At 38.7% G+C, this 26975-nt stretch overlaps 1 protein-coding gene across 1 annotated transcript in view; it reads right to left on the reverse strand.

Moving 5' to 3' along the window:
* LOC119155777 (vitellogenin-1-like) overlaps positions 1 to 22859 on the reverse strand; it is a 43335-nt gene extending 20476 nt beyond the window's left edge. The window contains exons 1-19 of the mRNA XM_037404796.1: positions 22820 to 22859; positions 22479 to 22499; positions 22102 to 22253; positions 19380 to 19631; positions 17066 to 17227; positions 16226 to 16377; positions 13320 to 13470; positions 13067 to 13224; positions 12788 to 12953; positions 11589 to 11711; positions 9799 to 10017; positions 7499 to 7716; positions 7324 to 7421; positions 3064 to 3188; positions 2876 to 2977; positions 2670 to 2789; positions 2222 to 2411; positions 2026 to 2119; positions 1730 to 1915 (exon numbers count right to left, since the gene is read on the reverse strand). Coding sequence (XP_037260693.1) covers positions 1730 to 1915; positions 2026 to 2119; positions 2222 to 2411; positions 2670 to 2789; positions 2876 to 2977; positions 3064 to 3188; positions 7324 to 7421; positions 7499 to 7716; positions 9799 to 10017; positions 11589 to 11711; positions 12788 to 12953; positions 13067 to 13224; positions 13320 to 13470; positions 16226 to 16377; positions 17066 to 17227; positions 19380 to 19631; positions 22102 to 22253; positions 22479 to 22499; positions 22820 to 22859 — 2729 coding nt within the window. The remainder of the gene's footprint in view (positions 1 to 1729; positions 1916 to 2025; positions 2120 to 2221; positions 2412 to 2669; positions 2790 to 2875; positions 2978 to 3063; positions 3189 to 7323; positions 7422 to 7498; positions 7717 to 9798; positions 10018 to 11588; positions 11712 to 12787; positions 12954 to 13066; positions 13225 to 13319; positions 13471 to 16225; positions 16378 to 17065; positions 17228 to 19379; positions 19632 to 22101; positions 22254 to 22478; positions 22500 to 22819) is intronic.
* Between the last annotated feature and the right edge of the window lie 4116 nt (positions 22860 to 26975).

Genomic DNA, 26975 nt, shown 5'->3' on the forward strand with positions numbered 1-26975 from the left:
GAATAGATATGTATCCTTTCTCTTTCTATCATCCTGCTTGTTTCTCTTCATACCTTTAAGATTTTACTTTGCTTGATTTTCGACCTCAGTGACGTTGTTCAATGCTACATTCTCTAGTTATTGCTTTGCCTTCACTTGTACTCATTGCCGCTTCATTTCTCTGTGTGGTTTCCACTGACCATTTGTTTTGTAACAGTGAACAGGAATGCTTTTTGGAGAAAAATTGATGGTGCTAAAAGTTAGCTAGTGAGTACTAGCTTTCTCATATACTTGGCATTATAGAGCTATTTCTGAGAGACTACTGCACTGTATAAATGATAATGCTGCAGGGTCTAGAGCAGAGCTTGGGCTGGAACTCATGGACTCCGCTGTAATCCCTCGTGTCTGATACTGGCTTGCTTTATGCTTTCTGGCAATGCATTTAACCCTTTCGGTGTCTGATTTGATTTCCCCTTAGGTCAAAGGAGGAAAATTACTTTGCAGGGAGGATCCTTCTGCTAACATTTGCAGCTCTGCTTAAGGCTCTAAACTCTGTATCAGTGTCCAATATCCTCATTTCAGTTCAGCATCCTTATTGAGTTCATTAATATCCTCAGCCTCTCCAACAGTGACAGCTAGTGAGAGCAGGTGCCTGCTGTCCTTGGTGACCTTGGGAGCAGAGTGTCCTGGTCTCCACAAGAAACTGAACAAAACAAAACATGCAGCTAACTTTTGCTCTGTGAACTGCTGAAACCCTCCCTCCTCTGCATGGAGAACCTGATTAGGATCACATTTGATGGAATGGAGGAATCATCACAGGGAGTAGGACATGATGTCAAATGCCTACTAGGATGGTCTGTGACCATTGAAGGACAAGGGAGAATAATGATTGCCCTAAATGGAGGAGACCTGCAGAGCTTCTCTGGGCCAGCAGCCATGAATGCTAATTGCAGCTGGATCAAGTAACTGAGCTCTTTTGTTGCGGCTGTATTCCTAGAGCAGAAACTTGTTAACATTTCTGCGGATTGTATAATAGCTGGTTTCTGTTGTCAGTGATGCTTTTTCCTTTGTGATGAATTTTTGGCTTGTCTTTCTCAGTGTTTTTTCATGTGTGTGTGTGTGTGAAGGTTTTCTAGGCTTTGGTCTACTGCTTTGATTCCTTGGACATACTCTTTCTGTTTCCTCCCTCTCTTTGTGCTTGTATTTCCATCTGTTTTCATTTGTTTGGCATCTGGCTACAACAGTTTTCCAGAGTGCATTGTAATTGCATGCACTGATAATAAATCAAGTAGACCTAACAGGTAAGAAAACCAAACGGCAACCACAAGGAAACAAGGTAAAAACACAAGAAACCCCAAATCCTCTATGCTTCAAGGCATCACATGCAAAATATAGATGGATTATCTGTTATAACAGATAAGATTCAGCTGGCTTACATTTTACCTAGTATCTCCAGTCCGATTATAGTTATTAGATAGAAATTTTATGCCATTTGTGATTCATATAGCTTATGGGTCTCAACAGCTGAGAAATGGTCCTAAAGAGGATTTTCAGGTGAAGATCACAGGAAGCAATGCGTGTTTTCAAGCAAAACTTTGATTTATGTCACTTCAATTAAAATAAATAAACTACACCAATTGTTGGCAGTTACCCAAGCTGACAGTCAAAGACAAGATCTCTAAGCAAATGCTCAGTTTCATCTGGAAAGACTGCATTGCTACATGGAAAGATAATAAGTGCTTTGTCTTACCTTACAGTAATTATGTTAGTCTCATCTTTACATGGTGGTATTTCAATTTTGATGTTTTTGTCCTTCATATAGACAGTAGCAACAACATTCACAGGTACATGAGCATTCATTTTAGTGTGTGCTTCCAGCCCTGCCTGGATAGTGCGTGTGTTGATCCCCATTACAAAGGTCATCTCCTTAGCCATGCTGAAAAGGTAGAATGAGGATAAAATTATTTTCAGAAAGCAAACAGCTGTTAAATTTTTATGGTCTGTCACTTGGAAATATTATTCTTTTATTTTATAGTAAATATTTACCTTAGACTCATTTTGGATCGCAGCTTGATGTTGGCATTTAGTAACTCAGTCAATCTGAAATCAGACTTTGGAGAAGGTGTAACCTGTGCTTGAACTATTACAAAGAAAGCAAAAAAAAAAAAAAAAAAAAAGCGTTTTAAATCCCCTCCAATTCTAACAAGCATGCTTATATCGCTTAGGTATTGAAATACATTACCATTTCCTGCCACTTTTGTAACAGAAGAGTAATAGAAGCTGGTCTCTGTCGGGAACCCAGTGCAGGTGGGCACGATACGACGGATCTCGGAAGACAGTAAAGCCTTGGTCCACTGCCTCCCCACCCCACTTTGAAGGCTACTGATTATTCTTCTTATCGAAGGGTTTTTTTCATCAGGTCCATACCATGCCTGCAATTATAGAGTTCAACTTGTCTAAATAAGCAGAACTTTAATATCATGATCCATGTCATTAACTATGCCTCAGGGGAAACTCTGCCAGAAACTATTATAGCTAATCCTGATCAAAGTTTGACCTTATTTGCCTTGATTAATACTAAAGACAAAACCCCCTTTTGAATTAAAAGTTAAAAAAAGGGAGACAATGTCTGAAAGAAACAGTATTTTAAAGCTTTTGATGCTTAGGTGGTGGTGTTTTCGAAATGATACCTGCAGTGCATTTTGGATGGCGTCTTTATCAAGTCCACCAAAGAACAGCTCTTGGCCAAACAATTTCAAGTAGCCTGATGCAAAAGGTTTGTCACTGGAGAATGCCTTCCAGTCAGACAGCTGTGTGAGAAGAGGAAGAAAGTCTGATTCTGCATAACATTTGGGGAAGCAATACCTTAGAGATTTTCTTTTCATCGAGAATTTACCATTTTCAGGATATCCTTGAAGTTATAGTCAGTCTCCCATTCCCCATCAGGAGAGTAACCTTTAGCAAACATCTCCTGCAGCCCTTCCACCATTATTCCCACCTGTGGAAAGAAGTAAGGTGTAAATACCAATTGGATGATGGTCATAAGAAGGGATGTGAGGGCAAACTGTGGGTAGACCCAATTACCTCCAAAGGATCAGCCACTCTTCCAAGGAAATGCGTCCGTAGCTGGGACATCGCCATCATTGGAATTAAGCTCCCCGCATTATTCAATACCAAATATTTAGCTGCAAGTCCACTCATAAGGACCTCTGAACAGAAGTGGGCAGTAAAACACAGCACAGTTAGTTTTTAAAGCCACAGCGTGCAGATCGTATCAATTTACTAATTGCGTAGTTCAACTGATAAAGCATGATATGAGAAAGGCCAGAAAACCAAGCTATAAAACTGGTGTTATAAAACAGTCATAAACAGAATATTCTGCATTTTTAAACTATTAATGGGCAAAATTACAAGCCTCCTGCTCATTGCATGGTGGTTATGTTATTTTTCCAATTGCTTCTGCTATATCATTTACATCCGGTTGGATTCTGTAACGTCAGCTTATGAAATGCTTTTACGAGACGTCATTTAGGGCAACTTGACAAAGGGGATCAGAAATGAAAACAGATTTGCCATCCTTTACTAATAGTTTAGGGAAAGTGATATATACGTCCTATCAGGACAGATGGTGAGGTTTAGATTTGTCTCTCAAATGACTCAGAGGCATTTTAATACATCTACTTCCAAATGCTCTAACTCCTTACACGAAATGCATTAATTGATAAGTAATTGTTAACTATTGAGTGAACATAATTTGTGTCTATTCATTGTCTCTACTTCTGTTTTATCATCCATAATGTTCTTAGATACAGATAATCACTGCAGAGCAGAGTCATGTATTCTTCCCACTCTTGGCACGGTCCCCTTACCTAAGTTAAAGTTATCCCAAGGTTTTTCTAAGTTTCCTTATGTTTCAAAAAGAACAAGGCTGACATGTTTCCTTTCCTCCAGTCCTCATCTGTCTTCTCTTCCCACACTAGCTGGAGGACAGGGAAGTATTTTAGGAGCCCCTGTGTTAAATTTCTGCTATCCTTATGTTAGACAATGGCATTATACATTGATTGCATCCCAGCACCACCAGAAATCAGCTTTGAAAATCCAGTACAGCCAGGATAATTGTAACGCCCTGGAAGACCCAGAGCAATAATTTCAGTCCCTGTACAGAAACTATTGATGAATTGTAGGAAATATATTTTCAAACATTATGAGAGGGAGTGAGTCTTTGACCTCTTTCCAGAACAGGAGTGCCTAAATTCTCAAAAATTATTTAGCCTACAGTTAAGGAAAATATTGCTTGGTTCAGAAATGTGGGGTGTTATGAATACTCATGCCCATATTACTTTAGTGCCACTCTCTGTGTTTCAACCAACATGTCACTTGTAAATCAACATTTTCCATGCTCTTCTAAATCTGTGTATGCAGACAGGGATCTGGATGGTCCTTTACCCTCGTTTACTCCTCACGCTAAGTTGTTTTGTATCAGATTGCTTGGACTAATTTTGATTCCTAATTTCTCAGGACAGATTTCAACTTTTAATATATTTGAGAAACAGTTTGTTGGAAAAGCAATCCACTTAGTCTACTAAATATGCATGAACCATTATTTCACTTCATTACCTCCACTGTTCTGCTGTATGAAGCTCCTGTGCTACCCAAAGTGCTAGACACTGCCTACCTACAACATACGTGTGGTTCAAGAACAGCTCCTACAGTCAAAATACAGGTATTTATGTCACCCTGTTGATGGCAGAGGAATCAGTGGAGAACCTTTAGCAGATAGCAAGGAGACATGACAAAAGCTCAAATTTCAATGCTCATCCTATAGAAAACAAAAAGCAATGTGATGCCACACCGGGACACTACTAATAAGATGACTTGAGACTTGGAAACGTGAAGACTAGTTTTTCTCGGGATGAGCTTAGCCAGAGCAGACCTAGGTATTATGTAGACTGGACACTAGAATGAGGCATGGTACTTTTAGTAAATTTGATAAAGCTCTTTTTTTGTATCTTAACCCACTAAAACAGTTAAAAAACCCCACGGTACTTACTGATACTTGATAATAAGTGTTGCTCATAAATGATTAAGTGATTATACAGAATTCATTGACTTGAAAAGCACAGGGATATTTTCCATACCTCAGGCACTGCATAGCACTAATGTTCTAAGAAAATATTTACCAATGGAAAATCCTACTGACACAGTCAGATGATGCACTGTAGCCACTTCACTATGAGGGTACGATGGCACCTGCATATATCTGACTAAATGCCTTGCCCCAGGGAAGAGGGAAAGAAAAACTGGTGATCAAAGAAAGCAGTCTTTCATACCTATAAACATTAGTACAGATGTAATTATATAAATCTGTGCATACTGAGAGTCAGATTCTGTCAGTCCTAACACTGAGCAGAACCTGGGTCATCCCTTTGATTTCACTGGCAGTGTGTAGAGCATGAAGCGCTATTTGTGGTGGCCATGTGTGACAGATTCCAGATTAGAGACAGATTCAGCTGGCATTATTGCCTGTCATTAAAAATTCAGCATCTAGCACCACAAAGATCTGTGATGCTGAGGGCAGATTTTTGTTTTTAGCGAGGAAATAGGTACTGCATTACAGCCGTCACTATGGTAACTCTTCCAGAATGGACTCAGTGAAACACATTTCACCTGTGGCTAGTAGTGACAAATCAAATCAGAAAGCTGGAGGATGGATCCTCCTCCCACACCACTGTAATAGAGGACTGACTTCATTTAGCAAACTGAGTTATCCAAGACTAAGATTAGCATGTGTGAGAAAAGGATTTTGATCCTTATTCTTCAGGATGAGAGGTTTAAATATCACATATGCATGGTAACCAAATTTCTGACACTGGTCTTCACCAAGAAGTAACAGCAATTCACTGATGCACTGCATTTCCAGGCGACAGCCAGAACACAGTAATCCATTTGACATAGTCCTCTGCCAGCTACCCTCATGCATACTGCACCCTTCTTTCTCACTGTACAAAAATTCAGATAGCTTCCTTTTAAAAGCAAAAATAAGAGGAGGAAATGAATACCTAAAACTAGAAACCGGTATCTGCCTCTTTCTGGAAAATGTCTCTCTCCCTAAATGCATTTTAAATGGTACAAAAGTTCACACAGTGCATATTAGTGACTGTATTTCTTTGGGCAATCTCTGTCTCCATCTCTGAGGCAGCAAGCATGTGTATCGTATATTACTGTGGTTGTTGTGATACGCATTATATATATTTTTATGATAGAGCAGATTAAATGGTCATGTAAAAACCAAAAAACAGGGTCAGGGCAACAAAAGTCTTTCAAACCACTCCCCCAGCCCCCAAGAAGGCGGCAAAAGTACTTGTACACTTAGCACTGTGGTTTTCATATGTTTCAGAGTCTCTTTTTCTGTTGATTACTTTGAAAAGAATCTTTACATGTACCAGTGAATAACAAAAATGCTAAAAACATCCAAGTCCTCCTAGATAAACAGCATGTGTAAGGAGACTGTGTTTGTAGATATAATCTCCCCAGTCTGCCAGCTACATATGCCAAATCACTGAGGCTGTCACGGTCATTTACATAGAGGAGTTGCTTAAAAAATCTCTGCTGAGAAAAATAACATACATGGAAAATAGAAGTAGATATAACTTGGTCAGCAAGACCTGTCTTCTAATCTGGTCCTCCCTGCTTTGACTAGATTTTTATGTGCAACTCCCAGTGATGTAACTGGTTAGCCTCTAGATCCCAGATGTGGATGTCTCATTCCGGTGAAGAATCCTGGTAGGAAGGTGCAAGAAAAATCTTTAGGCACTAAGCCTTAGTTGTTCATGGGTGCAATGAACTGCCACACCTGAATGTTTTCAGTTTGCTGTTTCACTGGGCACTACTGTTGGGGTGAGGAGTATTTAGCATCACATTTGAATTCAGCAAGAGTTGTAGGTGTTCAGCACTGGTAGAAATTAATCCACTTCAGCAGTAATTTAGGTCCCTTCTGTTTGTTTGGTGCTGAACAATGGTATGAAATTGTTAAGCACCACTGAGACTATGGCATTTGATACAGGAGCATGTGCTTCACTGGCTAATGAAAATGGAGGGTTAGAGCCCCACAAGCCCTCTGGTAATTTCATGCTGGCAGTGTAGAATGCAAAACACACAGGGACCTAAACACTCTCCAAATGGAGAGCCTGAGATTTTAATACTTTTTTTCCACTGAACATAGGAGAATATGGAGGAACAACATGCAGCTAACCAGCTGGCTAGGAGAATTGAGTTCTCATACTCCATAATTTTTTTCACACATTAACATGTATATATTTCTTTACAAAACCTTCTGAACCTTACCTTTAAACATACTGAAGCGGAAAACCTTGCTGAACTGATAGCCAGATCTGTCGAATTTGGGACTTAATACTCTGATAGCCATTCTGCAGGCAGAAGCCCTGAAAAAATTCGGTGAGCACATTAACACCTCAGTTTGTTTTATTTCATCTAGGGAAGGGATCCAGATTTTCCTTACATCACTTGAAGATCTGGAGCTGTGCTTCTGCCCAGGGCCCTCAGGTAAGAATAGATGAAACTTGCCACTTGCATGCTAGGTTCCTTCAGCACAGCATTGGCTATTGTCATCAATATTGGAAGACCTGGCTTCGTTTCAAGTAAAACCACTGCAGCTAACATTCGGACCCGAGGATGAATTTTGTAATTCAAGAAAATCTCAAGGGTAATAGCCTGGACCTGAAAATAATAGATACATTCAAATTTACAGTATGTTTGAACATTCTGCAAATAATCAGTCATCACTGGTGTATAATCTCTTCATCACTAGTACAGTAAATATTTGTATTATTTAATTATTATGACAACAGTGTACCTGGTTTCATAGTCTGAGGGCTGGAAGAGGAATTATGGTAATGTAGCCTGACTTCCTACACAATCACAGCCAAGGAACTTTGCTGGATAACTTTTACATCAAGTCTTTATCCCTTTTTGAGCTATAGCAAAATATATCTATAGCATAACCACTCCAGGTAAAAGAGATTTCATGGATCCATTACATACCTGAGAAGTGGTTTCAGTGATCACTTATCCCTGCCCATAAAGGTATGCCTTATTTCTAATAATTTTATCTCCTGGGTCCCTTTCTGCTAAATAATAGATTAAATATGAAATTAATAAAACCCAATTTACTACCAGAAATCTCTATGCTATACAGGCAGCTTAAAACTGAAAGTTTATGCAACAAATGTAATTTCCACAGTACTACTTCTGACTAATGTGTTTGACCTCAGCAATATTCAGTATCAAAACCTAATTTTGTATTGGGATCTTTGCAGTTTCCATGACCTGCACTGAAGCTTTTGGCCCCAACTTCAACTTGGATGTGGATGGTGTAACAGCATCCCCCTGCACAGTCCTGTCCTGCCTGGGACAGCACACATCCATGCTCTCTAATGAAAAGTCTGATTCAGAAAACTTCAACAAGCTTTGGAAACACCATAATTGGTTTTATTTGAATATGTTGATTATCAAATACCAAGGTAAAAATGGTGACAAGGATGAAGTGGGCTCTTTTTAAATGTAACTAGCTTTTCAAATTAAGCAATAAAAATGACAGACCATATATTAAGTCTGTTTAATGTAAATATGGGTGGGTAGCTAGCTGCAAACCAGGCATTAAACTGGTTTTTGAATAATGAAAAATCCGGTCACAGTCATTAACTTGCTCCAGATCAATTTTCTCCAAAGAAAATGCATAGAAAATATAACTAAACACTGGTCTGGGTCACATGTGCGAAGCCAGACCAAAGGGCAATCAGAGACACAGCACTGTTTTCAAACAGCAAATTGACTTTTTTTCTTCCCCAGCAAATACTCTAACTCCTACCCTTGCTATTCTTTCCTCCCCCCCCTGCTTTTCCCCATCTAGCTCCTGCACTCTAGTAAATTGTTTCTTTATTCTTTTGCTTAAAAGCGTACCCTGGCACACTATTGTCTGTGGATCAATATGTGCACTCAAACTGGGAGTCATATGCAAAAAAATGAGTATAATGGAAAAACTGATACAGATTAGTAGGAGAATAGTTAATGAAAGCTTTTTACTTTTTATATTAAGAATAGACATATAAAACAAAAAACCTCAATATCAGAAAAAAAAATCTTGAAAATACAAGGTTTTCTTTTAGAAGCAGGTTGCTTTAAGGTGAAAATGATTGTAAAGTGATGTCTGTGGCGGATGAGAGTATGCCTGTGTAACCATTGTATGTGATATATAATCATTATCTTGTTCAGGGACAAAAGTCACATTTAGTAAATGTTCTGCTTATGACAAACCCACACAATGTCTGTAAATTTGTAATTAGGATGCAAACCTCTAGTATCTATTTACAATAAGATCTGGTCTTGAATTACGATTAGATGTGACACTCAGTATTAAATGTCAATTCTCTGAAAACCTTGTTTTGTGGTTCTCTCACATACCAAAGTTGAAGTAGCACTAAACATATTTTGGTCAATAATTTAGCTTTCTGTCTCATGTCCTTGGAAAATAAACGTTTGCAATGGAAATACTGATTTGTCTTCAACAACAGGGTAATGTATGTATGCTTTTAATGGGATTTTTGTTGCAGTTACAAGAGGTTAATGTCAAAACGAATAAGACATGCCAAGTGAGGAATGGTTAAGTATCTAAAAAGAAAAAAAAAGATCTTACAGTTATGTTTGAAAAAAAAGGTCTGCTTTCCCCTCATCACCCATCATCGATTAGCAGCCTTGTGCTGGGTTATGGTAAGTGCAAAGGAGGCAGCTTTGTTTCCTTACCATTTTTGGATCTTTCATGCCTATGTTTTTCAGGGCCATCACAGCAGTCGCGTGTACCTTGAGTGGCAAATCTGAGGCGCTAGCTGCATAGCCTGGCAAAAATTTCTTGATGTGCTTGATGCTGGCTGGATGTCCTACATTCCCAAGGGCTTTCAAAGCCAGCGAAATTTCTTCAGTGTTAGACTCGCTCAATGCCTCTCCTGCAAAGCCATGCAGCAACTGAAAAAAGAAAATAAATCTTCCGTTGAGTTCAATTCCAGGTCTTATCTATATCCCATCCTCCAGCATATTCTGAGGTTTGACTTTGATAATTTCAGTTTGTTCAATTCACTTATTTTAAATATTTTCAAATTCTTTTTGTCCTCATGAATACGACATTTTATTCATAGGACAAGCATAGCCAAGAAAGCTGCAATGAACAGCTTCTTCATCACTATGCCTTAAAGCTATCAAGTAAAATTTTTAAAGGAAAAAAATAGTGGCTAAGAGCTAGTTCCCACTGCTTTTCAGGGTGAGTTGGAAACCCTGTAACAATGCTGGTTGACTATCTCTTTCTCGTGGTTGAAGACAGGTGCAAAAATGCAGATACAGTTAAATTCTTGAGACCCTTAAATCAGATTCCTGAAGGTATGGCTAGTGGTGGTGCCCTTAACTTCAGTGATGACAGCCACATTTTAGTGCAGATTAATAACGGACAATGAGATCATCAGGTCATTTTACAGCCCTTATTGTAAGCAACTGGATCACAGTACATTCACATGGCAAGATTAGAAGTAGTTGTCTGAAGGCTGAATATGAGAAAAGAACTAAATCCTAGCAGATAACTGGTTTTAGTGCTAACAAAAGCCTCTAAAAAAGAAACTGAGATGTTATAGAATAATTTCAATACAGTTCACATGCTTTAAAATATTATATTTGAGATACATTGATGGTACAGAAACATTCCATTTGCTATTACTAATTAAGTGAATGGACATTTGAAATGCATTGAATAAGCCTATACAATCATTTGCTTTGGGAAAGAATTTCCATTCCCTGGCACTGGGCTTCTCCGATTTAATTAGCTCAAGAGCATTGGTGGCAATCGTAACAAGAGATGCATGAAGGAATATTGGCCATGCCTGTATACCACATGAAAAAAAATCATGCCAGGCACACAATGTATTGGGAACATCCTGCTCTTACTGGAGGTGGCAGACTGACCAGTGTTGAAGACTGCAAACACCTATTTCTTTTTCTCTCTCTATTACTGGCTGAGTGGCTGATCCCTGTAAAACATGACATGCATCTCTAGAGCTAGGAAATGCTATCTACTGCCTATTTAAATTGCTTGCAGGCCCACTGATTAAAAGCGGTGCAGAACAGGGAGGGCATTACTATTATCAAAAGCTTATAGTCTATGTAGAGGACTGGGCTCTGCTTCTGGCTGACAAATGGATGGGCTACATGACTTTGGGCAAAAAACCTGGGCTTTTGTGTCACTTAGTTTATTTATAAGTATATATAAGTACCTATATTTAAAGTATTCCAGAGCAGTGCCATGGGACTTCATTAATAATTGGCAATAAAGCACTCAGAGATACTCAGATAGAAAGTGCTATGAATTATATGCTTCTTCCTCTCACTCTCTTTCGTGTGTTAATCTAAAGATAAAAATGCTGTATTTAACCAACTGGGGTTCCTTGTCCCAAAGGAAACACTGTAGGGAAGTGAAATACAGGTTTCTGAATAATGAAGAAAGAACTCAAGGATTAATTTTTCTTTTAAACGATAAATAACAATGTGATTACCTGGAGACATTCAGAACAGGAGTCTGATGAAGAGCACTGTTTGTGGCACAGTGACGCGTAGCTGAGATGGCAAACCTTTCCGAGCACAGTACTTGAGCGTGGGCAATGTTTTTTCACAATGAGCTGGGGAGAAAGCAGTTGGTCGTTACCACCACTAATGAAGAGCAACAATATTAAAGAATATGTTTCTGCCAAATGCAAGGCAAAACCAGGCTTTTGATATTTTTGTATTGATGGTTTTATAGTTAATCAGTGGATATTACTGTATTGGACAGTGCAGGCATAAACTAATTCCAGGCAACATCTGGAAGGCAGATCTGTTGCTTTTATAGTGGTTCAGATTTAAATTTGGTATAGGCTACAATCCGCATGGAGGAAATCACCCACTTATGGAATGGAAACCCACGCATTATTCAAGAAACATTCATCATTGTTCAATAATTGCTTTAGCCATAGGTACAAAATAACTGCAGATACATTGTGAATGGACCTCAGTACTTTGGGCAGACAGGAATATTTCGTATAAACACAGGAGCTGACAGGAGGCACCAGCCCACTGTTTCCTTGAGTGGGAAGCAGAGCATTACTGCACAGTAACAGCCAGGCTGTCACGGGTTTTACGGAGGGCAAAACTTTAGCCTGAGATTTGTGGTCTCTGCCTAGGGTAGGCAGAGATAAGTTCCTGCATCTGAGGCTAGAACTAACCTGCAGAAGGGGAAAAAATTGTAAAAACCATTAGGCTTTCTCCTACATGGGCTCCATGTTGGCACAATTCTCTTGATTTTGATAGATCTGCTCTGATTTATACCCATCCTGCTAGGTCAATCAAGATGAAAACATGGATATAACAAATATATATTTCTTCCTCCCTAGTCTTTGTAGACACTCAGAGATCTAATCTGATGTAACTATAAAGTACATGTGGACAAAGGGAGACTAGAAACCACTGTTTTCAGCAATAACCTCTGTCTCTGAGGGGTATTTTACTCTTTATTTTCTGTTTCACTCTGGATTCATTTTTGCCCTTTTGATTTGCATTCTCCTCCCCTTAAGACAGTCAGGAAACAAACTCCTTTCAACCTCACTAGAGGATGTAAAACCTTTGTATTTTCAAAGCATTTGCCATCCTATCAAAGGAATAAATACAACAGATGCTAAAATCAGTAAAGAGCAATTTGAGAGTGTTTAGAGAATCCTACCGTTGCTTCTTCCATCACATCCTGAGTTGGCGTGCTTGAGTGCAGAGCCACGAGCACTGTCTGAGCTGCTTCCCAGTTGGTGAGTTCTTGCCTTTCCATCTTATACCTCAAGAATCTGAGTGCATGGTGACTGGCGACTGCAGGAATTATATCCAAAATATAGCGCCTGTAATAGGAAAAGCAAGGACCATTTTCCAGATCCACATTTGAACATAGTCATTCCAGCTGGTCTCCAACAGAGTTTATCAGCAGAAGCATCACCACTTGTATTGATTTTACCTGTATGCTGGCCGACTGGAGAACTGCTTCCACACCGACTCATAATTCTCCTCACTCGCTGCACGGAAGAGGTGCATAAGCTTGAGGGCTTTTGCTGGTGCATCGCTGGGAAGCTGTTCAGACGTGGTCTCTACTAGGTCTTGCAGGCTTTCCTCGATCTGCAGGAAGGTTAAAATGCAGGAAGCTCACACGCAGTTTCCCACATGCACAGATTCCAACCTCCAACAGACTCTGCCCGGTGGCTAAGCTTTACCTGGCTCTCCACATTTTTTATTCTGAATAAGTGGACAGGAAGCTGAAGCAATTCACTGCCAAACTGGTACTGAAGTGACCCACGATTCTGGAATTCTTTCGGTGGGACTTCTGCCATGTCCTTCTGCACATCAGTCAAAGTAAGTTTCTGCCTGGAATGGAGAAACCCAGGCAGAGAGAACATCATAGGATGCAGGGTACAAATGGAAAAGAAAACAATAATTCTGCCTCCTGCATTGCAATGCAACTACAGTTGTTTCAAAAGGTTTTTGTTATTGAGGGGCAATGATATTTTGAACAGATACATTTGGACATGATGCTCAGAACCATACTCTGGTATGCACTTACACAGCAGGGCTTAGATCAGTCAGCCTTTGCCTTCCTTTGGGAATAACCTGGCTTGAGAATTTAAGGAAGAGGAGGGAGGTGAGAAGCTATGGCCTGAAGGAGATCACAGGAACTGTGTGTTGTGCCTTAAGGAGTAAATTAAGGATTATAAAAAAATAACTGGTGGGGAACTTTTACAGAAATTATCACTTAATTTAAACCTTTTAAGAAGTTCATAAAAGCTCTTAAGTATCTGTGCCTCCTGGAAGCTTTGAAAGGAGTTGAAAATTGTTAGATACAATAAGAAATGCAACAGTCTTGTTACTTACACTGTTATAATTCCCTCCCCATTTTGCCTGACAAGCTGAATGTCTTGGGGACTGCAGAAGATAAAAGGTTCTCACAAAGTTTCAAATTGGGTTTCCCAAACAAAAAGGGAAACATATAAATTCAGGATTAGTCTTTGGAAAAGTACTCAAGTTTTTGGAAACTTTTCAAGGAGCACCAAACCTTCAGCCTTTGTTATTAAGAATAATACCAATGAGAGACTGTCTTTGTAAATATTTGCTATCTTTGCTACATTTTCAGCTAAAGGGATGCATCCTATCTCACCAATTATGTTTGAAATAGGTCATTTAGGACTCTATAATAAAGTTAGGCATTTGTATTGAACAACTGAAAACATTCCAAAAGCAATATTGCTGTACTACACAGTATCTCAAAATCTCTGTAGAAAATTGGCGTGTTTATTTTGGAATCTCTACGATGATCTTCTGTATCATTTCTATCCACTCCTTCCATATGGATTGCAGAGAACTGCTGCAGAAAATAGCATATAACTGCTTTACAGACAAGCCACTGGAATTTGAATAGAAATCGCTACAGAATCAGCAGAGATTTTTTCTCTCTTGAAATTTTAGACAATATTATTGAAAGGGCATTTGGGTCAGAAAGTATAACATCAGGTACACTTGGACAGATTTAACTCCCCCTTCCAGAACATGATGAACCTATTATGTCTTCATCTTCATCATTTTGTGAAGAGATGTATCTGCCTAGAATAGATGGAAAAATGTTATACTCTGAGGAGAAGAGCAAATGAATACTAAAGACAGGATTAAAATGGTGAAACAATAGTAAAACCTCTTTTGGTTTTGAAAGGTGCTACAAGAGGCTTATGCTGAACAGGTCTGAAAACACAGCTTCAAATGTTTTAAGTCCTTGTTATGAGATTACCTTTTTCTTTTTTTTTTTTTTTTTTTTTTTTTTTTTTTAACACAGAAAATGCATTGTAGATATAACTTCTGAACACTTGGGTGACATACCCACATCTTCCCAGCTCCCTTGTATTTGGCCCCTTCTGCTGGGCAATGCAAAAGATCCAGAGACAACAGGAAAAGTTTTTTGGGGGCTCAATACCTGAGGAAGAACGGTAAGGAAGGCAGTCTATGCAGGTTTGCAGAAGGACAGTTTAAATCAGCAAAAGTCCATTGGCTCCAGACTAATACTCACAACAACCTATAATTTGCTAAAAGCACTACAGTTGTATCTATCTTCACCATGATTGCATGAAGCTACTTTCAACTTTACTTTGGGCGTTTTTTTTTTTTGATTAACCAAACTGAACGTGTTCATCATGTTAGTGAAGTTGATCAGTGATTTATTGACATGAACTTTCAGATGTTGCAGTTTCCACAACTGTATATTATACCAATAGATTCCTGAAGAAGCTGATGGAGCAATACAAAATTACAGCAGCTGAAGAGTGGGACTGAGTTATATATTCTGTACAGGGACCTTTCTGCAAAAAACCTCCCTCTTCAGTAGGGCACTCCTGTCTGCAGAGTCCATCACTAAGGCAGGTAATTAAAAATGTCTTCAATACATGATTTTGATGCAGATGAAAAAGATTTTGAACACTAAAAGTTTGAGGGCTTGAGCTAAAAATGAGCAGGGGTATAATTTCTCAGACAAACATATTTTTATTTTGCTCAAATTTATTTAAGAAATATGCAAAATTTGCTGTGGAGAAGCAAATATATTTTACATGCCATGTGCTCAATCTTTTTGCAATAAACCCCGATTTCCTATCAAGAAACAGTTTTGATGGGAGATTTGCAAGCAGCCCACTCTACTTAGGAAGCACATTGGAATCCTAAGTCCTATCTATGTTTCTTATGAACTAGTCTCCAGGGTCTCTTACTCTATTATTATTTTCTAGGGAACTCTCTTTCAGTGAGTAACTGTCTTTCAAAGTATTTTACTGCAAATATATTAGTTCACGATTTTTCAGGTGGAATTACATTTGTTTTGGCTTTTATGACATAAATCAAATATCCCTGAGAAATAAAATAGTCAAAACCTGCCAAGTTTAGCTAACAGAATTTGGATAGCGATGTGCACGTTTCAGATTTACAACTAACAGCGAAGATTGTTTTTATGAACTGTTTGGGATTTTATGTAATTAAAGACTGGCAAACAATAAGCTGTGGAAGTAAAGGGTTTATTTCAAGTTATGGAGTCTGACCAGATTACAGAGATGCTGAGTTAGTTGCTGAATTAAAGGTGTATGTACAGTACCTTGCTTCTACTATAGCATTTCCTCCTGTTATCTCGTTGAAGGGTGCAAACTGGTGGACTTCCTCAACATCAGCTTGTGTAATTACAGCTTCATTACGTGTATATTTAATTTTGTAATTGTAAGTAGCAGTTGCCTGGGAATTCTTGTTTCTCTTTACAATACAAAAAAGCAAAGAAACAAAGAAAATAGAAAGTCACTGAATTTCTAAATTCTGCAGCTAGAAGCTATTGCATCACCCACTTCAACCCACTTATTTTCCAGGGCTGTCCTGTTCACTGGCCATAGGGGCGGTCTGTGTGAATTCTGAGCACACACTTCCATGGGAGAGGTCAGGCACGCTGCCTGGTTCTGTCACTTTTACTGTTAAGAAGTATTAGCTGGTTTTTCCCTTTCCCAAGTAGAACTAATTGGTTACTTCCTTGGGAAGGAGACACATATTCTGAGGAGACCAGCAGTATAAGCCACATGATTTCTGATTTCAAAGACAGCATTATAATAAGATGCAGCAGTACCTATCCAGAATAGCAGAAACTGGACACTGTAACTATCTTTTTTACTCAACAGAGTAGGTGAATTAACTCATGCTGATAATTAACAGTTTCCAAGCCAGCTAGTTTGAGCTAGTTGAAGTGCACCTACAGTACCTAACAGTCGGCAGCACAGACCACTGCTGCTCTGTGGGTCTAATTTTCATACAGAAAGAAAATGTGGATAACTAGAGAGAAGAGTTGGATCTGCCGTATCATTTTAAGCGCTACAATGCAAGAGATGGCATGGTTGCCAAATGGTTCTCTGTATAAGAATATAAAGTATGCATACATAATAGCACTCAAATTTACCTGCTGGCAGGTCTGGCAAGGATAGGTGTATGCCGAACCTGTGACCATCTGAACTTTCTCTTCACAGCTGTTCAGGTCCTTAGATTTGGTCACATAGAGTAGGCTTGCTCTCTTGTTTTCCTGAATTGCATATGTTGTGTTACAAATACCTCCAATCCCAGCCTGGAAAAATGAGAAATGGTCAAGAGAAATTCACTCTTATGCAAGCTTCATTAATTCTCCACATGGGTGTTCCTGTTTAATTCTGTATTTTGAAAATTCTTGATAGAAATGGATGCTTTTTAAATCATGCTACTCTCCAGAAGCAAATTCAGGATGACCGCTACTTTCATCGCTTTTTCACGTGTACACGTTTCCAGTAAGCCAAATCAGAGTTTCACTGAGAGAAAAAAAATCTCATTTCACTGAGAAAAGATTTGGAGCCTCAGAAAAGGTAAGTAACAATTTAAAGTTGGAGCTGTTTATTATGAAATATGATTTGAGGAATATTAATAAAAAGTGCAAAAACCCCTTGATCAGTCAGAATAAAATCTCAACAGAAAAGTATTTTAAGCTTGGAGATGACATTCTGCCCTTAAAATTTGCTTTTATAGACAGCTTATAAATGTCCATGGAACAGACCTTGCAATATCAGATGATCTGTCACAATACGAACAGCAATAATTAAAAAGAATTTCAGGATAGCAGAGTTTTGATTGTGGGTTTTCTCAAGTTTGCAGTTTTAGCTCAGATCTTCAATAATATTTCAAGCATATATATTTATAAGAGCTCTTAAATCTCCTCAGTCAGTAAGGACATTTTTGGAGAGGAAAATATTTGATTGCATTTTAGAAGGAAGGGATATTTCCATGATTTTTTATTGTTATTGATAGCATAGCCACTCCAGAGAGCAGCTCTGGGCTATGTCAGAACAGCAAAATGGTCATGTGGTGATTAGGAGCAAGACGTACCCACTTCATCTTTAGCTTAATGGTATTCCTGAAGACACTGCTGCTTCGGTAAGGACTAGAAATAAGAATTGCCTAAGCTTTCTGAAAGACCTGTACTCTGCGAATACAGGCGTGGGTCTCCTCTGCAAACATCTAGACTTTAAATGGGAATGTCCAGCCCACTGGGCTCCGTGGGGTGAAACAGCCTTCTGCCTAGCTGGACTTTCTAGCTGTGTGCAGTTCACAGCTAGCTCAGATTCCCTTACCCTACACCCTGCAACACGTGATATAGACTTTCCCAGGTTAGTCCTTTAAACCTCTCTGCAGCTCAGATTTTGCAACTAGTAACGTTTATCTTCCTTTACAGAGTGACTTGGGATTCTCAAGCAAGGGTGCCAATGCTCATTAATCAGTTGTTGTCTGAGAAAAGCAGAGAAAACTTGGAAACAATTCTAGGAGGTGAAGTCACATATATTGCTCAGCAGCGAGGGTAGGACATATTGCTAACTGAATTAGAAAGAATGATGATGTAAAACTAGATATGAGAAAACAGGGCTGCAGAATATGCGACACTACTACCCGGATTTTTATGTGCAACAAACAGCGTGAAAGTATTAAATCAAGTAGTTCCTTTCCAGAAACAACTCTACTTACATAAAAATAAATTTTAAAAAAATTAAAGTTACTCTGGTCTGCATTTTCAATAAGAGTAACATGAAAGTATAATAATTTCAAGGTTTTTGCTGATCTCTGAATTGAATGTAGTCTAATCAATGTAAATATGGTTTCACAAAACCTAAACATTGCAATTTCTGTGGTGAATAGTAATATCAGATGATTTATGTTGACTGAGATATTAAAATCTGAAAAACAGTGGAAATTCCAACAGAGCATCAACTGCAACTGTCAAAGCTATTACAGTAATGTCATGGCATATATACTATTTTCTTCCTAAAAAAGGAGCTAGAAAAGATTAAAGTATATATGATTGGTAAAAAAGTCAAATTACTGTTATTTTAGCTTTAATCTTGTGCTGTGTAAGTTTGCTCTAATACACTATTCAAATTTTATGTAGGCTTCAGCTTTCACAGTTTACTTTCTCTAAAGCCACAAGCCAGATTTTCTAAGGGTCTAATGCTGCAAATGCATCTTCTGAAATATCTTGATCAGCCCCATTAAAAATCTGCTATTCTGTTGTCCTGTTGAGCTACAGCTCCATCAAATGTTGTCCCATAAGAAAAACTTAATCGTGATTTCCCAATCTTAGGTGTTTCTGGTTAGTGAAGTTTATGTCAAGAGGGAATGTAGAAAATGCAGTAGAAGAATCTGAAGAGAAAGCTTATGTATTTACAAAGTGACCACAACAGCCAAAACAAAAAGCTCACCTCTTGTAAGCTGTATGAATGCTGCATCTTCTTTATATTTAGCTCCAGCACATTCAGAATCCCTCTGTAGATGTTCAGACCATCATCCGAGACAGAATCAGGAGCCATAAGGTTTCCAACATGGCCATTGCTATACTCAAACTTGATGGGATTACTAAGTTGCCCAGTTAGTACCTGGGTCAGTTTGAGCGATCGCGAGAACGAGCTTGTGGGCCAGACACCATTGTACTCCGCTGCTTCGATTGAGTGAACCTAGAACAAAGGGGGAATATAATTCCTCTTTAATTTTTTCAGTTAACTTATTGCAATGCACATAAGCATCTAGAGCTTTACTTGCATCAAAAATACACTTTTAAGTTACACGAAGCCTCTTCAAAGGAAAAACGTAAAAGCTGTCATTTAACATGGCTAGTATCCATATACATATTTCCATATGTAAAAGGAAAGAGAGGGATGCAAATGACTGCGATATTTCCACAGTCATTGCACTCTGTTCTGTGTCATAGATAATCCATATTGCCGAAGGTTGACTGGTATGAAGAAATGAGCCAGAGAGGAGCCGCATGAAGCGGGTTGCTACCCAGAAGTAGCATGGCAGATCTGCTGGAATTTGCAGGAGAAAGTTAATGTTGCATAAAGCATCATTAACTCCCACCGTGAACTCTGCCGTCTCCCTTGCTGGGGTCACAGAGCACAGGCAGCCGTCAGAAACTAATAACAACATGGCTGCTGGGCCAGCCAGATAGTCATAATTAGTTGGAGCAGTGGAGAGCAGATTACAAAAATTGTCCTTCCCTACACGTTTTGCTGCAGAAGAGACAGCTCAGGCATGGCCCCAGCCCCCCTTTCTACTCTGCACTCCTGTCTCAACCTGGGGCACAGCCGAGCAAGTAGAAAGTTGTGCTAAAGTACAAAAAACTGGGATGATTCCTGCCCCCATGGGAATGGGACATGTTTAGCTTAGTTTCTCAAAGAACCCTTCCCTTCTGTATAGTCTGACAATTTAAAGAGACTTTTCTCTGACACCTCAGGCTGGCAATGTGATGCACGATGCGGATTAATTTCTCAAAAAGCCACACAGACTAAATGCTCATACAGCAAATCACTGGAGACCGCGCTTTCATATTTATTTTTGTTATTGTTGGTGGAGATCACTGCCAACCTCAGTAAGTGAAGCTTACAGAGGAGGCTCTTACGGAGCAAATCCCTCATGCTGCCTCTTGGACATGCTTCTGGCACATTGCACATGGGCAGGCTGGGGACTGCTCTGCAGGGTCAGGGTGAGGTACTTTTCCCCAGCCCTCGGGGCCCACTCAGGACTTGCGCTGTCTGCTAGGTTTTGAACACAGCTGGCAATTCTTACTTGTGGGTTTGCGATGAAAAAATTGTCAGCTGGAAACTGCCCAGGGAACACAGCTTTTTGCTTGGGCTGAATGTGAACTAGTAGGCTACAGATGAAAGATCAATTCCCTGAACCATCCCTCCAAACTAATTTAAATATAACAGCAGCAAAATAAACTTTCCCAGAGCAGAAGGGAATAAATGTGTTGTTACCTTTAACTTAAAACTTGCCCCAGAATCTTGTGATATTTTTTCTTTTCTCCTTTTTTTTTTTTCCTTGCCTGAAATTATTTCTGTATTTATTTTTGAAATGGAAACTTTCTGCCAAATGCACTAAGGCAGGTGAAATGGTTTTGGAAGGTTTTAAGGAACAGGAGTCAATTCTTGGTGAAGACTCACCGTGACACACCAAGGGCTGTTTCAGCAGGAATGGGAAAGGACATGGGGTAAGAACAAGACTGCTTCTGCCTCCCCTCTGCCAGGGAAGCCTTCTACTCGCCTGTGCAGATGTGTGGCTCTTATTTCCTTATGTTTTGTTTTTTTTTTTTTCCAAAAAATCCAGCCATTTGCAAAGGGTCATGGAAAAGCAATATTTCCCATCTAGATCTATTAAAACGTGAACTTACCAAGATACCTAGTAAGAAAAGGCTAATTCAGGCTGGAAGGCTACAGCATTTGTAAGCATTTATCAGACAGTCACCAGTGTTTTTAATCTGCAGCTTTCAATTTGCCAAATAAAAGCTTTTAAAAAGATCATTTTTCTTCCACGTATACAGAAGACTAAGTGGAGCTTGTGTAAAGCAATTGAGGGGTGCATTTTAATACTCATTAGAAGCATGTATAGGCTTCTGTTAAAGACAGAAGTGTTTTCCACGTAATCAAAACTCTCAGTAATTACTCAGCATGCAGTAAAAATATACAGTTGAGGATGACAAAGAATGTCATTTGGGACCCTGCAGAAAAAGAAGCTACCAGATGACATTAATTATGCTAAATATTGAATCACATCCAGCTAATGTTGCATGTTTTATTGCCCTTCGTTTGCTGGTTACAAAATCAGTTGATTAAATAATCCTAGGTTATACAGTTTGGAACAATTGGATTGATCCAGTAATAAATTGTTGTGCATTTCAAATTATATTCCATTGTCTCCCTGACCAGAAAGCAGAAGAAATCCTTCAAGCCCAAGGTTGGCTTGAGCTGAGAATTACCTGGCAAAGTGCAAATAGAATTTAGGGCACTGCATAAAAAATAATAGTGTTAGTTACATTCTCCCTGAGTAAGCATAACACATGATGAAACTTAATTACTTCCAAAAAGCTTAAAAAAGAAGTAAAGTATGAAGAGAATTTTACCTTTCAAATTGAATACATTTTCTTACCCTAATAAGGCAAAGTTTTGGCCCAATACCACTAACTTCCACTTTACTTTTTATTCTTATTCCAGCTCTTGCAAGTCCTTTCTCCGGAAGTCCACTGAGAAGCATGCTTTCATAATTAAATGTATAAACCTTGTTTTCACTGAAATCGGGTTCTGCAAAGAAATGGTTCCCATAAAACATCATAGAGACTGTACAGAACATTTTCAAGTACTTGTATTAGAATGCATGGAAGAAAAAAAGATGAATTTGTTTATTTTTGTATTGCACTTGAACAAAATTAGCTGTTGTAAAATTATATTAAACATTGATATACTTTTCAGATTCTATTTTGAATTTCACTCATTATAATTATATTAGCTGATAGGAAAATTACTTACGGTAATTAAGATGCTGGCTCCCTGAAAAAGAAGGAAAAAAAATTAATAAAAATGAAATGACAAAGCAAAAACACCACCCCCCCCCCCCCAAATGTTAATGGACTTTAGTATGAAAGGCTATAACTCATCTTGCACGTATGGCATAACTCTTTCTAATTAACTTCTAGTTCAGCACATAGCCAAAAAGCTTTTTTCCCTAAACAACAAGCAAATTGTCATAAAATATTTTTTTCTATAAAATGTTAAAGTTCATGTTTGTAAGTGATATATATTTAGATTCTGAAACCTTTACCTGAAGCTATTATTTTAAATTCATCAAAGCAGATAGGTTACTTACTTACCCACCAGGGTTAAAACCAGGGCTAATATCAAGCCCTTCATGATGGGGATGAAGTAAAGGTGAACATGCTGGGTTCTCTTTTATAAAGGCATGTGATATCACATGTTTCTTTTGGCATGTTAGTTTGACAAATAAGTGTATTTTAGAATACGTATTGATCAATCAAAAAATAAACATTTCTGCAGTCATGAATGCTGACAACTTCAAATCAACTGATTTCAATTACCTTGCTTTTTATGTGACAGAGATTTGACTTTCAAAATATATACCTTGCTAATTTTCCCCATTTCTCCATATAGTAGTTATATAGTAAAACAATAATTTAAACTTAAATTTAAACTTAAATATAAATAGTTCCTCAATCATATTTTAAATAATTTAGCTTTTCTACAATCATGTCTTCAATCTCCTGATAATTTGCTCTTGCTGAGGGCCACAGCTTTGGAGACATACCTTGCTCTGTCTCTCTGCAACTCCACTTTTAGAGAAGAACTGGTGATTGATTTCATAGATCTAGGATTGAGATACTTTAGAGCTCATAGACATGCAATGAGAAACTGTCTTTCCATGTGGCCATCTACCATGGCTGTCTTTGCAAGCCTATCTTGTTACCTGTGAAGGCAAATCTTGTCAGCATGACCTTCACATTATCTTATGGTTAATGGTCAAAGTTTATACTGTGAACACAGGAGGGAAATTAATTTCTTTGTTTATAAAACAGAGTTAAATTTCCAGAAAGACCGCAGTGACTTGGGAGCATCAGGTCCTTCTCAGTGGGTTCTCATGGGGCTTTGACTGCTGCCACTCTTGGGAAAATTAATCCAGAATTTTCCACTTGTAGTAATAATATTAAGACCAATCCCTAGCAAAACTAAGTCAGGAGGGAGCTTGCTCCCTAACATCAATTGCATAAGTTTTCTGCAAGCATTTAACATTTACTTTGAATTTAATCTTGTCTTTTGGCCAAATGGTAAATTAAAGATCATGTAAAAAACCCCACCTGGGTACAAGAGTTGCTGAGGGGGGAAGGAAGGAGAGCTCAGGAATGTCTATCTGCTGTTTCTTTGAGGCTGTGAAAGGTACAACGTACTTGCAAGTAATGCAAACAGGCAGCAAAACTCTGTCCTCCAGGAAGAGAACAAGGTTTTCTCGGCCGTTGCTATCCATTAGGGAGGAAAAAGGTGAAACCTGAGCACAGGTCCTGAGGTCTCTACCACCGGGCCTGAGAATATATTTACTGCAGGCCCCATCAAACAGTCCCTTTACACGATTACTTCATTTACTTGGAGTGATGCCACCTGCCTGAGAAATAATGAAGTTCATTATAGTGGTGCTAGTGCACCTGAGCTGCAGTGGGGGCTGTAGCTGTGCAGCCCCACGGTGCTGCCCCCACTCCAGGGAGAGCCAGAAATCCAACGAGAGCTGTCACGTTAGGAGACCTTCGCTACTGATACCTCCAGAAATGCTGGAGATTTTAAAATCGCAGCTTTCTTTCACAAAGGGAAAGATATGGAATTGGATGAGTGGTCAGACCTTCCTCAAAATGAAATGTGTCTAGTAAAGTATTTTCAAATATAGGATGCACATATGAACTGTTACAGAACACGAGTAACTGGGCTGTTTGCTCGGTGTGGGTTCAGCTGGTGAAAAGTTAAGTGCGCACGGATTTTCCCTGATGTCTTCTTCCAGGGTGCTAACTTGTGAGATATGACAAGATGCACCACATTAGTGGGCCCTGTGAAATTCAGTGGCATACCTTGCCTGGCACATATGCACTGTCAAATGTAGTTAGAAATGCCTTACAAATAGTCACACTTTTTGCAGCCAGAATGGAAGTAAATGCACAGCAGCAGTGTAATACTCTAAGTGGGAACATGCAACACTCTCCTGCTTCGGTCACCCTGCTCATCAGTGCCACAGCCTGACCTCTGCAGTGATGTTGGGTTATTGTGCTCAACTAGCCACATTTCCACAGGGCAGAAAAGGTAAGACAATATACATATTATATACAGAACTATATAAGCGAGACTATTAATTTCAACATTGTTATTAACAGCATATTGAAATGATGTCTAAGATACATGTACGTATCAAAATGGAGCAATAACATTTTTCAAGTTTAATAAAAGGCTTTATAATTAAGTTGTAACATGAATAGATTTGTTCTAACTGGAGAGTGACATTACTGCATGTGTGTTTTGTTTTTTTTTAATGGGGAACACTGAGTCTAAACTTACAATCAGCATGTAGACACCTGACTGCTAGACAGTTAGCTAAAATAATTAAGATTGTGCAGGCTGCCATGTTCTCTTCATCTGCAGCATACCTTCTCTTTTTAATAGCTCCTCTCTACCCAGGCTTGTTGTCTTAGGGGTGAGGAGAAAGTGATCTCAGAATTGTTGTACCCATTGTTACTTTAAAGGGACAACCTAATAAATTTGGTAAGTGGAGAGGAGACATGGCTAGGGTTTGAGGGTCACAGCACTGGGCTATAATCCTTTCTGCAAAGCAGACACATCCTTCCAGCTAGCTCTGAGGGAATAAACAGGCAATCTATCACTTTAAGGAAATGGATAAAAGGAGGAAAGGTGAGAGCCACACTTTTTCAAGCCAATATGATATTTCTTGAACATTCAACATGCCATGTTAATGAAAAAGAAAATACATGAAAAATAAATAAAATGCAATTAAACAGGTGCCCACAAACAACTTCCAAGTGCTTAATGTGGTTGTGGAGGAAGGAACTTTAATATGGGCATGGGCCTTATATACAGCTTGGATCTTTTCCTTTTTTCATTTTTTTTTAGCCATATGCAATGAAGAAAAGGAATTATTGGAAAGCAATGGGAAATATCTTGGGATTATTATTATTTTTTTTTTTTTAAGGAAGAAAATATATGGTGTTGAGTGTTACAGAGAGCATGATGGCTGTATAAGGAGTGCAGTAAGATGAGGTAGACTGCTTTGAATTTACAGGGCACTTGCACCATAAATGAAACATGAATACAGCCTAATTAACCTGATTAGAGCTATTGCTTCTACACTGCAATTGTCTTTACATAACACATTCTGCCTGAGTAACAGAGTCTTATTATCTGCTGTTGTACTGCTGCCGATAGCTCTGCACTCTCCTTGTTCTGTATTCACATTGCTGAATTACGGTGCAGTGATGCCATTTCCATCCTGCTAATATATAGCCTAACAACATAGCAGGGATTAGCAAAACAACTCCCAAGCAACCTTAGCAGGTTAAAATAGATATAATCAGTTGGCTAAGCGAAGTGATTTTTAGCCTTCAGTTTTCCTCGTTTCTAAAGATGAAGAAAACTTACTTAAAAAAATATTAAAAAAAACCCCACAATTGTTTCATATTTAACATTGACTGCTTGATTTTTTTTTGTCAAAATATTCAGCATTTGCTGTTGTAACATAGCCTCCAAGATAATGTTTGGTATTTTCTCCAGAGACTCTGGTCAATGTCTAATGAGTAAGAACGTGTTCTGGGTTGGGCTACATTACCATATGCTGGTTCTAGTACATGCACAAAGGTATTTTGTTACATTAACTTGGTGTTTTTTTGGTTTTTTTTACTTCCATTCCTTTTACTATAAAGAAACCAACAGGCCCAATTCCCTGCTGTTCCCCAGTTTGATGCTGGCACACGACCAATGGAGTGATAACTATGAGGACTGGATGCAAGGTTTGTAAAATGAAAGAGGTAGAAATCCCATTTATATTTTGTCATGCTTTTGGTGTGTGCATGGTTTGCAAGATGCTGCTGGTCTAGATTTACAGTATAGTCACAGAATTTTGTTTTGATAGATTTGTTTTTCATTAACATATGCTCTTAAACCAAAGCCACGTCTTTGTGTACTTCAGTGAAGTCGTCCGTGGGACTGTTCCTGATGCTTAGCATGGATTTGCCTATAATTTGCAGGAAAAGGAATGAAGGTAAGAAAAAGAAGAGTGTGTAATCAAACTTTGACATTCTCAATCTGAAAACAGATTGTTTTGATACAACTTAGCTTTACTGAGATGCTCAAAGGGGTTTGTTTTCACAAAATACAGAAAACACATTCTGAAGCCTAACAGTTCACTGTCGTCCCTATCATCACTGGCTCAGCACCTAGCATACTGATTAAGTGGCTTGAGGATCC

The sequence above is a fragment of the Falco rusticolus genome, chromosome 11 (assembly GCF_015220075.1).
Source record: "Falco rusticolus isolate bFalRus1 chromosome 11, bFalRus1.pri, whole genome shotgun sequence".
Classification (NCBI taxonomy): Eukaryota; Metazoa; Chordata; class Aves; order Falconiformes; family Falconidae; genus Falco; species Falco rusticolus.